This window comes from Myotis brandtii, unplaced genomic scaffold, assembly GCF_000412655.1.
Source record: "Myotis brandtii unplaced genomic scaffold, ASM41265v1 scaffold345, whole genome shotgun sequence".
Taxonomy (NCBI): Eukaryota; Metazoa; Chordata; class Mammalia; order Chiroptera; family Vespertilionidae; genus Myotis; species Myotis brandtii.
The window spans coordinates 2679146-2692237 of NW_005363283.1; the positions used below are offsets into that span (position 1 = coordinate 2679146).

The following is a 13092-nucleotide window of genomic DNA, read 5'->3' on the forward strand; positions in this document are numbered from 1 at the left end:
GGTTGTTTCCATATATTGGAAGCCTATAATTTTTTGCAAGGTTTTAAAAAATTTATCTTTAATGTTGAAAGTATTACAGATATCCTCTTTTTTCATCCCATTGATCCCCTCCACCCTGCTCCCACCCCCTACCCCCGGGCCTTCACTGCACTATTGTCTGTGTCCATGTGTTATGCATATCCTATATAATAAAAACCTAATATGCTAAGTGTCCAGTCCTCTGGTCGGCTGTTCAATCAATCAAAGTATAATATGCTAATGATATGCTAAGGCTGCTCAACTGTTTCCTATGATGTACACTGACCACCAGGGGCAGACAGTAGACCAGTCGACCAGTCGCTATGATGTGCACTGACCACCAGAGGGCAGACACTCTGACTGGTAGGTTAGTTTGCTGCTGGAGTCCAGCCGATCAGAACTGAGTGAGACAGGTCAGATATGCCCTGGAGCCCTCCTACAGTCCCTCCCCAGCTGGCCAACCTCCCTCATCCCTCCCCGGCCCCAATTGTGCACCAGTGGGGAACCTTAGCCTGGTCTGTGCCCTATCACAATCTGGGACCCCTTGGGGGATGTCAGAGAGCTGGTTTCGGTCCAATCCCCCAGGCCAGAACGACCGAGGGACCCCAATGGTGCATGAATTCGTGCACTGGGCCTCTAGTATGAATACAAGTTCATTGGTTAATCTCTTCCTGCCCCCCCTTCCCTCTGAGATTCATCAGTCTGTTCCTTGCTTCCGTGTCTCTGGATCTATTTGTTACTCAGTTAATTTATTCACTAGACTCCACCTATAAGTGAAATCATGCGATACTTATCTTTCTCTGACTGGCTTATTTCACTTAACTTAATACTGTCCACATCCTTCCATGTTGTCTCAAAGGGTAAGAGATTCTTATTTTTTACAGCTGCATAGTATTCCATCATGCATATGTACCACAGCTTTTTTATCCACTCATCTACTGATTTTCACAAATTTTATGACACACTGAAAAAGTTCACATTTCCTGTGGATATTTAATGAGTCATGTCCAAAAGATAGAAAAATAACCACCATTTAAGTTCTTTCAGACTTTTTATATTTACACTAGAGGCCCGATGTACGAAATTCATGCAAGAGTAGGCCTTTCTTTCCCCAGCTGCCAGGACTGGCTTCCTTCTGGCACCTGGGACCTGGGCTGGCTTCCCTCCGGCCGCCCACAGGCACCCAGGACCCAGGCTGGCTTTTCTCCGGCCACAGGCAAGCACCTGTGACCCAGGCTTCCCTTCGGCCCCAACTACATCCAAAAGGACATCCAAAAGGTCGTCCGGAAAAATGTCCAGTCTAATTAGCACATTACCCTTTTATTATTATAGATATTATTGTTTTAAAACTAACTTTTGTGTATATGAGAACCTGAATAAAGTTTGACTCTTCTACATATGAATATACATTTGTATATGCTATTGAAATATGGCTAGAATCCAAATGGGGGTTAATATAAACATTGGTCAGCAACAATAATTCTTTATTAAATGACTAATGCCCAACATGTACTACAGAAGTCAGCATCTGTCCTTAGCCAGTTAATAGCAACATTATTCTTTTTTAAAATATGTTTTTATTGATTTGATAGAGAGAGAGGAAGGGAGAGGGAGAGAAAGAGAGAGAAAATCTATGTGAGAAACATCTCAACTGGGAACCAAACCTGAAACTTGAGCATGTTCCCTGACCAGGAATTGAACCAATGACTTTTTGGTGCATGGGATGATGCTCAACCAACTGAGCCACACTGGCCAGAGTAGTAACATTATTCTTAATATCATGCATCTCATTGAAGGATACTCCTCCCAATATTGTTTTATCTCTTAGCCAGCCACTTTAAATAATGCTGAAATTAATTCACTTCTCTTGGTAATAGCCATCCTGGATTTTAGCCAATAGACAAATATACACTCACAAACACTCATTCACATGCACACATGCACAATCACATGTATGCATGGGTACAGGCATACACACTCAAATACGGGCATGCACACATTGTCTCTCATTCAAACACCTTGAATTTAAGCATAGTTGTCTGAAATACATATTGAAATATAATTATATTCCAAGGAGGCTTTTTATTATATAATTTTTCTGGAAAATATTTATCCATCAACTATTTTTGCCCAAGTTTCTAACTGTAAGAGTACTGTACCTGGGTATTATCATTATGAAGCTAGAATAATTTATGCTTCTGAAAACTGCAACGGAATTTGAGATATTGATATCATCAAGCTAGAAAACATATATCTTACTACTGGTAAATATACATCTCGTGGTTTGCAAGTGAGCATATTTTTCTTGTTTTGGACATTTAACACCTTCCCTCATGCCCAAGTTGTAAATACCTTGTCTTCACTCTAATCCCTAAGATGTACATTTGTTTGGGCTCAGTTAGTGGCAATTCCATATAATTGTGACTTGCTATTGGCATAACTTTCAGGACATGCAAATTACCAAGTTTTTCTGATGACTGCCAATGTAATTTGCTTAACCTCAGAAGGTGTTTTTAATTATATGTTTTTAAATCATTTTTATTCTAAATCCTGCCTTCCTTGGAAAGCTAAATTTTTCTAATTCTCTGCTTGAGAAATTCCTCCACATGAAAATTTCTGTTAGTAACAAAAACCAAACACTCTGACCTTATTATTACTAGCTTAATTGTCAATATCGCACACCCTGCTAGTTCTTAGAGAAATGCCTAAGTTTGTTTCCATTTCTTTCTAGATCAACTTTTAAGTAACTGTGTTCATTTGTAATATGGGATTGTCATTCTTGTTACTATTGACCCAGATTCAAGTGTAAGCCCTGCCATGCCATATACAGGAGTCAATGTTGAATAAGGCAGCCTGTACTTAGCTATTTATTACTGGTGGCCATGATCATACTTTTCCTCTTGACATCAAAAGCGAGTGGGGTGCAAGATCAAATGAGCTCCCCAAATATAAAGAAAGTGTGATATCCTCTTCTCTCATTTGCACTTTACCTCCTTATTTTAGCATTGATGAGGAGGGAGACTGTTAGCTAGAGGGCAAGATTTTCAGTCAGATAGTATGATGAGATTAAAGATCCAGTATTTCTTTTACTGTCATTCAAAATAACAGGCACAGAAAATTCTGTTTAAAACAGCTGGGCTTTTTTTTTTACTCAAAGGGCTTCTGTATAAAAGATTTAAGATGTCAGTTTTAAATATGACATTGATAGTCTTAGGCAAAGAATTCTTGTAGAAACTGTCATTTTTCCTGCCTGTTTATTAATGGTCTTTTGTGATTTATAGTAAACGCTGGGGAGGATTTTCAGGCCCATTTATCATGGGAGGGGAACACCTTTTTGTTCTTAATGTGAGGGTGTCATACTTAGAATGCATGTGGGCTAGGAGATTTAGTTCTGTCTTTTCTGAAAGTCCTTCAACCTCATATTTAATCCCAAATTGATTGAATATTTTTACTTCCATGAGGAAATTAATTATGCTACTAGAAAAATCATCAACTAAAAAGGGAGTTAATATTAGGCACAATGTAGAATGGTCTGGTTCATGTATCAAAATTATATGATGAGAGTGGCTCACATTTCACACAAATTAGAATAATGGAATCATCATTTTAATTAAAAATATGAAAGTCTGTGTGTATGTAGCACTCATTTTTAGTAAGAGCCACACCATTTATTTCTTATGTTCATGCATGTATGTGTATTGTGACTTATCAATGACTATTGCTGTAAATATTGATTACATTAAAAATTTTCATCCAAAGAAGTTGTATTTTGTCAATGGAATTGAAGCTAAAGAAAGAGTCAGACACTGTGAAAGGTTGGCATCTGTACAACCAGTTGAAAGGTTATAAATTTATCATCAGGTAACCTATTTGCTTAATTATTTTCATCAAATTAACTTATAATTCAGGATGTTTTGGTGTTGGGTAGGCTGGCCTAAGTGTTATCTTCTGCTTAGAGTCAGCAATACATAAATATTTCATAGTTAAGTATTGTTCTTTATCAGCTGACCTTGTTTGTGATGATTTTCTATTAATTATGAAGCCATCTATGCTAATAAAAGGGTAATATGTAAATTGGTCATGATGCCCTCACAGCCATGACCAGATATGCTAATTAGTCATGACCAGTATGCAAATTGACCATCACTCCAACACACAAAATGGCCACCCCCATGTGGTCAAAGATGGCCGCCCCCATGTGGCCACAAGATGGCCGCCACAAGATGGCCGGCAGAGGACTAGTACAAGTTATACTAGTCACACTAGGATACACAAAATAACTGTACAATCTGGCCTCTGTCATCAAGGAATGTACAATTTAGTGAGCAGGCAAAAAGTTAGTAAAATGAAATAATTCAAGAATAAGCAAGTGATGCCCTAACCGTTTGGCTCAGTGGATAGAGCGTTGGCCTGTGGACTCAAGGGTCCTGGGTTCAATTCCGGTCAAGGGCATGTACTTTGGTTGCAGGCACATTCTCAGTGGGAGGTGTGCAGGAGGCAGCTGATCGATGTTTCTCTCTCATCGATGTTTCTAACTCTCTATCCCTCTCCCTTCCTCTCTGTAAAAAATCAATAAAATATATATTTTTTAAAAAGGGAATTATAAGCAATTGATAAACTATGATGCAATTAGTGAAAAGAAAGAAAAGGGCGATATCTGTGAGAATTGAACTCACTAGAGAAGACCTCATGTTATTTGAATTTGAGCTTAAAAGATAAAGATATAAGCAAGCAGAAGAGCAGAAAAATGTGTTATTCTAAGCAGAAAAACAATATAAGGAAAGTCATGGAGCAGGGAGGAGAAAAAAGTGGTAGGTGTATTGGGAATAGAAAGAAATAAAAAACTGGCACTAAGGTAAGGCATTTTTAAAATTGTATTTAAAGAAAATATAATTTCACAGTAAGATCTCTAAAAATCTTGTAGAAAAGAGTATATTTATCTGTAAGGATTTCATTGTAAATTCTGAAGCCAAGAGGTCTCATGTTGTATATGTTCACTGGGACCAAGTACAAAAGAAGTCAAAGCTTTTAGTCCACCAGGGAGTGAGGTCAAGGAAAATAAGGAAAAAACACCTGATTTGCAATGGGGAGTAGGCTGGACAGTGATTGTTGGGGGCACATGTTGACCACATCTTTAAGAAGTTTCATGGAAGACCATCAGCAACTGTTTCCTGATTGGGAACCTGCAGCCTGCTCCCACCCTGAAAGACCGAGCAGTTTCTGCTCCTCATGGTTACGCGTTATGTTATCTCCTCTTTTTTTGTGTTAGGGTCAGACACAGCAATTTTGCAAGTTGCATTTTTTGCCATTCACTTAGGTATTTTAATGCTTGTATTTACAATATATTTCAGACATGATTATGAAGACACATTCAGTAAGGAGACTGCATGAGTTTTATTTTAGAAATTGTGTATGTGACTTTCAATGTCATTCATTGAATGCCTTGCCATTCCACATACAGGAAAATTTTTATGGTATTACTTTTATAATTAAAAACCTTTATTTTAAAATCACACAAATCAATATTGATAAATATGTGCAATATCATTGGAAGAAATATAAGGAACTGGTAACAGTGGAAAACTTTAGAAAATCGGGTAAAGACAGTACAGAGTAAGAAGATACATTTTCATTGTATCTCTTTCTGCATATTTTTAATTTAGTACCATGTTTGTACCATGTTTATTATGTATTTGAAAACAAATACAATTTAACAAGCTACAATGATGTGAAATATAAAGGACATTTACTTTTTCCCTATTTAATCGTCACAAAGTATTAATAAATGTGGAGTTATTAGCTGTCAACTGTGAATTTTTTTCTCTAGCCTCAGTGAGATTTGTCATTTGAATAAGTCAAATGCAACAAGGTTTTCCTAGCATGAATGGTTGCAAATTCTTGCAAGCTACCTCATTATGTCACTTGAAGAAAGCATTTGACATTAATTCTGTGTTCCTGTTGCCTTTTGATATGATTACACGGATGGATATTGTAGTAGATAATTGATTCTTTTCATTTCCTCAAGCTGTGGTGTTTAAGAAACAGTCACAATAGCCTGGTGAAACCGCCCACCCACCACCCACCCCCTTTGGAACCTAGTCACAAAACTTTAGTTAAAAGATATTGGAGCTTCATGTGTAAAGTGGGTAGGATACCAATTCCATCTGATTCCCAACCCCACCCCACTATCACCAGTGTTCTTGTAGCAATCACATGAGGTCATAAGAGTGAAAATACTGAAACATTATCAAGTGCTCTGCACTTAAAAAGTATTTTGGTTTTGTTGACCCAATGATGATGATATTTCATTGGGGTAGACCATAGGGACATAGACAGTAGACAGTTCTCCCAGAGATCTACAGAGAAAACTTCTTTATGGCTTCACTTTAGGTGTCTTCAGTGCACCAGGTATTTTACAGAGTATGTATGTGGTATGTAAAGTGTCTGGCCTTGGAAGCTTAACTCTTTTTTTTGTTATTTTTATTTTCCTATCAACCCCTCTGCCCAACTATACCCCTAACCGGAATCTTAACTCTTAATGAAGTGTCTGTAATATATCAGATAACAAATCAGACATGAATGGGTAGCAGACAGTACTGATAAGGAGATTGGCTTTGAGAGCCTTGAAAGAAAAAATGTAGTCTATGGAGAGGTTGAAAGAGGAATACCCACTTCCCAAATTAAGAGGTAACTCTAAGCCTCATGGGAAACAGAAAGAAGAAACCAAGCAAGGAAAAATGCAGAAGCTTGTGGGGAGTTGCTCTGAGCCTATCTCCATACTGCTTTGTACTCTTCCAGGTAATTCAGCCTGTCAACTGCCCAGGCTCTCCTGATAGGTAGTTGGGCACCATCTATCTCCAGACCCATTCTATAAACACAGTGGGGAGATTCCTGCATGGAAGCAGCTTTCAGGTTTAAGTCACGCAGATGAAGTACATACCCTGCTCCACCTAAGATTTGTGACTGTTGTAATTCTTTTTAGGAAGGCTTTGTCCTTATATTAGATTTCTGGCCTGTGGCCCTCTCTCAGTTCCTATGAATGTGACCTGCCAAGCATTCATTCTCTGCTTTGATGGAGATGAGGGTTTAAGAGACTCAGCATTCACACCCACTTGCTTGTCTTTATTCCCTCTCTTGCTCCCCTTTAAAAATGGTCTTTAAAGGCAAAAGAGATAAATATACTAGGCTGTATATGATTTTTTTTACCTGTTTAGCTGTTTGATCAAAATAGCTCTGACTAATTGCAGAAATGTCAATGTGGCTTTTAATTATTTACAGAAAAATCTAAATTATCAGTTTATTCTCCCAAATGCAAAGTGTGTTTCTCTCGAGATACAATGAGCTATTAGCCAGCATTGACCAACCTTACTGGGAACATGCCAGCATCCTCTACAGGGCCATCACACCTCATACTGTGGTGAGGCTGAATCCAGATGTCTTGTTGCTTTTTTTGTTTCATTTATTTGAAACTGAACATTGAAGTTTGTCCCATAGTATTGTTAAAACTGTTTTCAACTTGATATTGTTTGGCACTAAGTCTCAGTATTCTCAGCTGTAAAATGGTAGTAAGAGTATAACTCACAGTACTGTTGTGAGGATTAAAAGACAAAATGCAGTGGAAGTGCAGAACCTTGTTTTTGGCACACAGATCATGCTCTATATATCATAGCTAAGACTAGTATTTCCATTATGAAATATGCTCTGGGTCCTAGTCATGGCCATTTATGCAATCTAATGCCACTCCGATTTTTGGCTAGGACAGTGGCAAGCCATTTTTAACTCTCGCAGTGATCCGTACATAGCACACATTCAGAGGAAAGAATCATGTATGTGGTTAACTCCTGGTGCAGGCAAGTCATCTGAGGAAAGTTGCAAATTGTAAGAAGAAATCATATTAGAACCTCTTCAGAAATAATTGCCTAAAGAAAGTTTACGCTTGACAAAGTTAGATTAAATATGACATAGGCAGTTAACTTTCTCTTGCTAAAGGAGGGCAGAATGATTATGGAAAAATAAAATCTTCAGTTGATCTCAAAACTGTGTTCTAACCTTTAGTTTAAAATTTACTAACTTATTTTATTCCCAACAGCTGATATCTGAATAGCCCATGTAGGTTTTAGCCTTGCTACTCTCAGTGAGGTCCACCAATGAGGAGTATCTACATCACTGGGCAATGTGTTAGAAATGCAGAACTTCAGTGCATAATTAGAATCTTCATGTTAATAAGATCTCCAGGTGATTTGTATGTATACTGAAATTTAACAAGCACTATTAATAAAGTTTTCTCACCTAAATTCTCTCACTCAAGCCTCTTATAAGTCTATGTGATATATTAGCTCTGTTTTGAAGATGAGGAAACTGAAACCCTTATGTTAAGTGCTCAGCCTCAGCTCACACAATACAGTATCTAAGGCAACATTCAAAATGAGGTAATCTGTCCTGACCTGTTTGGCTCAGTGGATAGAACATCAGCCTGCAGATTGAAGGGTCCTGGGTTCGATTCCAGTCAAGGACATGTACCTTGGTTGCAGGCTTGATCCTCAGTAGGGGGCATGCAGGAGGCAGCCAATCAATGATTCTCTCATCATTGATGTTTCTCTCTCTCTCTCTCTCTCTCTATCTCTCTCTTTCTCCCTCCCCCTTCGTTTTTGTAAAAAAATAATAAAAATATGTTTAAAACAAACAAAACAAAATGAGATAATCTGATTTTAATCCCATGCTCTTCCCACTGTAGACAATGACCTGGGTCTGGTCAGTCCACAAAAAAAGGTAACCGAGTCATGATTGATTGCGAGTCAAATGTAATTATGAAAAGCCATAGCCAAAATCAGTGTTATCACCTCAGAAAGGAAGTAAGTGTCAGGTAAATTAGGAGAAATAGGCAGTAACTGCCGGTGATGGGAAAATGTGAGGAACCAGTCATTCACAGTTATTAAGAAAGCTCCAAATGGTCGACTTTCAGCCCATTGCAGTGGCAGTATTAGTGCCTACCGTACAGTAAGCTCTGGCTTCCAGAGACCCTGTGATGACATTGGGGTCTCCCAGATTATCTAGGATCATCTGCACATCTCAAGATCCTGTATTTATTCGTATCTGCAAAATACCTTTTGCCACTTGTGGTACCGTATTTACAGGTTTCAGGGATTAAGATGTGGACATCTTTGAAGGAGTTATTATTTTGCCAACCACAGATCTCTTTAGTCAGTCAGGGCTTTAAACAATATCATGTATGATAACTTTCCCATGAAAATGAATATGAATGGATAGATATGCATCTCCTTATTACTCTGCAAATAAACTGAGCAGATTCTATTTCAAACAGCAGGAAAAATACTCAGTATACCCACATTGGACAAAGATTATCTCATGAAGCCATGCCATGATAAACTATCCACTTATCAATAGCATCAGTGCCTTAACACAAAGCATGCTTGATTCTGAGTTGCTGGTAATAATATTGAGATATGAGGTATTTTACTTTCAAATTGTACTTGAGGGCCATCTGGGGGAGGAGGACAAGCTACTGGGGACACCCTCCCCCTTCTTTCTTCCCCATCCTTTGTTTCTACCAGAGTAACTCTGCTTTTATCTTTATTATGTGTACACTTTCTATTGCACAATTGAGCTAAATGGGTTTTGGGGAGTAAATGGGGTATATTTCAAAACTACTGACTCAGATAAAAATGATTCCTCCCATCCCTGGCTGGAATAGGTTCAGGGTTCAGTGTGTCTGCCTCCAGTGGCATTGTGTGGTAAGGGAGATATATTGTTCTGGATTTGTGAACCCAGAGTTCAGAGAGGAAAAGGAGAAGGAGAGGTAAGATCAGGTATAAATGTTGATTCTTTTGCCCCATTTACACCTTAATGAGGAAATTATATATGGAAGCAATTATCTGGTATACAGACATTTGATCCCTATAAAACTGGAAAAGAATCATGTTGATGAAATGTATACAAGTCTCAACTAAAGACAAAGGTTTAATACACAACTCCCCCATTAAACATCTCATGCTACGTGTCTTTGGAAAGTTTTGAGCCTTGTGAAATATGTTGCCAAGATCAATACCCTGTGAACTTGCTTGTCAAAGCCTTCCCATACCTATTTCCCGATAGAAAGTCATTACCCATTTTGGAACCTTTCCTTTTTGATGCCCACCCAGTTTGATTGAGAAGAATGGTCAATTCATCATCACTGTTTATTTCCTGAGAAAGGATATTACAGTTAAAATAGGATTAGAGTCAGACAGCACTAATGTAGATGTTTGGCTTTCTGGAGGCTGTTAATCTGAATTAGTGAAAAGTCTGATTTATAAAATATCCCTATAGAAATGTAGCTTTTAATCATACATGAGCACTGTCATTAGTAAAGTGTTGCCATGAGAAGGTCATTTCAAACATGCCTTAAGGAGCTGATGTCTCCTCACACTTTTTCTCTAAGGTTCATAAACAGTTTCCCTAAATATCTCCTATACATTTTAGTTTCATAAAAATCATAATCTTTGTGTTGGAAGACACCTTAAAGTTAATCCAATCCACTTTGTACCACAATAGGAATCCCTCTACTTCTAGCTATTCAGTCGCCTAAGGGTACAAAGCTAACTGGCCAGGTGTAGATTTTTAGAACTCCTTCCTGATGTTGAAGAGAAACCTTCCTGTCTAGATCTATAAATCTTCACCCTAGTTTTACCTTGGAAAGCCCTCAGAATAAACTCACACCATTTCCTACAGGTCAGACCTTTAGTTTTTTTGTTTGTTTGTTTGTTTTAAGACTATCATCATACGAACCACTCTCCTACTGGCTCTACAGTCTTCTTCAGGCAAAGTAATCCCAGTTTCAGCACATGGCTTCCAGAATATCTTATGGTATCATATTGAAAGGTTTTTAAACCACCTTTCACCATGATTAACAAAAAGGAGATTGGGCTGATGAGACAGAGGGAGATGAGAACCCTCCCCCAACTTTAGATCCCCATTTCTGAGTGAAAGCAGAGCAAAACTTGGTCCAAAGAGATAATAAACAAAAGGACAAAAAGGAGATGACATACCCCAGCATGCCAAGAGGGAGCTGAGGTTGATTTTTTATGGGATACAAAGAGCAAATGATTACTTAGGAAGAGTACTGATTGCCAATAGAGGCAAAGTAGCAAATGGTATCAACTTTCAAATGTTTTGCTTAGCTTTACAAATGTAAAATCAATCATTAGAAATGGTTGGTCCTTTATGATCATCCCTCCTGGTAAGAGTTTTACAAAGAGTTTACAAAATATTATGATGGAGGAGCCAAGAAGTGCATCCTCTCATTCCCTTATTCATATAGTCAACTATGGTCACCATGATGCTGAGTGATGGGTATTGTACACCCAGCAGTAAATATGCTTTACACAGCCTCTTCCCTTTGAGGGAACTTGGAGTCTATGATTCTAGTCGCACTTTTCTAACTAGCTATGAGGCAGAGGCAATCCCCTCCCCATCCCTGGACTTGTTTCCTGTCCTTAAAATGAGAATTGAACTCACCCCTTCTTGATGAGAAGACTATACTGTGTGTATAGCTAAAATCAGAGCCCCTTGACAACCTATGGGTTTCTGAAGAAAAAAATAGCAACAGAAAATGAAAATTATCTTAACTAGAAAAAAATGGGATCGAGGGGGCGGGAGAGGGAGGAGGGGGTCAATGGGGGGGAGAGGGCATCTGTAATACTGTCAACAACACAAATAATTAAAAATAAATAATAAATAAAAGTATTAGGACACACACAGAAAAAATCTAAAGCTGTGCATTTGTATCTATCTCCATGCAACATTGGCTTTAAGTTTTCATGTGGAGTGAGGGACACAAGATTTTTTGGAGAGAGAAAGCAGTGTTATGGAACCCAAAGAACTTGGACACACACACACACAGACATAGTTCTAATGAAACCTTTGACCATGGGCCCCTTACTGAGCCTCATATTTTCCATCTGTGAAATGGGACTTAATGCTCCACTTTGCCTGTATCTCACAGATCATAGGTCCTTATGCTGAGCTGGGCTCTTTCTGGTGGTTTAAGACTGAAAAGGGCAATGAATGGTGTCATTTTTCTTTCAGCCCACCCTTGGCCAAGCCTCAGCCCCCACCTGCAGTGCAAGCCAGTGGGGGATCCGGCAGCTCCAGTGACTCAGAGAGCAGCTCAGAATCAGATTCAGACACTGAAAGCAGCACCACGGACAGCGAATCCAATGAGGTGCCTCCTGTGGCAACTCCAGAGGTGGGTGAAGTGGCAAGTGCCCCAACCACGATTTGCCTGTCTTGCCTGTCACTAAGGCAGTGCCCTAAATACCCAGCCATGCACTCACACTTTCAGCACAGTAATTATTTTAGCACAATAAATACTTCATAAAAGTATTCAGGTATTTGATAGCATGTTCCCCTCTAAAACATATATTCACACAGTTCCTAATAGGCAGACGCTGGCTGGGAGACTGACTTGTATGACTCAGTTACTTTGAACCTTCAAGCTTCCTCACATGTAAACTGTAACAGTAATAACCGGGCTAACAACTTCTCTTTCTAGAGAACCAGTGAAGCCAGTCAAGACCCAGTTCTGGCCCGGGGGACACCATGCCTTACTCTGGGTTGATTCAATGAATTGCCACTTGGCAATTAAAACACAAGAAGTGATCTTATTTTGAAAGACATCAGCTCATGCTTATGGTACCAGCCAATAGAGGGTGACAGAATTAAAAAACACTTTAGTAGCTGTGATTCCAACCTGCACAGGGTAACAGGTTAAGGGCCCAAGAAATCTTATTGGTTCCCACTGTTGGCAGCATAGCTCTGACATTAGGGCAGCAGTTCTATCAACACATAGATCCTCGTTTCAGGCCTGACTCTACCATCGCTTTATATGTGAAATATTGGGAAAGTTATTTCTTAAGCTCCCAGGACTTGATTCTTTCATATGTAAAATGGGAATAATAATAGCAAGGACCTCATAGAGTTGTTATTAGGATGAAATAAGTAAATGCAAGTCAAGAGCTTCTCACAGTGCTGGAACATCATCTTTTAAAAGAAGAGCAATTCTAATAAAGTGATGGC

General features: G+C 38.7%; 1 protein-coding gene across 4 annotated transcripts in view; it reads left to right on the top strand.

Annotated features, from left to right (window-relative positions):
* AFF2 (AF4/FMR2 family, member 2) overlaps positions 1 to 13092 on the top strand; it is a 598244-nt gene that overhangs the window by 542348 nt on the left and 42804 nt on the right. For all 4 annotated transcript variants that reach the window (XM_014544018.1, XM_014544019.1, XM_005871569.2 and 1 more), the window contains one exon: positions 12103 to 12262. In XM_014544018.1, the coding sequence (XP_014399504.1) occupies positions 12103 to 12262 (160 nt within the window). The remainder of the gene's footprint in view (positions 1 to 12102; positions 12263 to 13092) is intronic.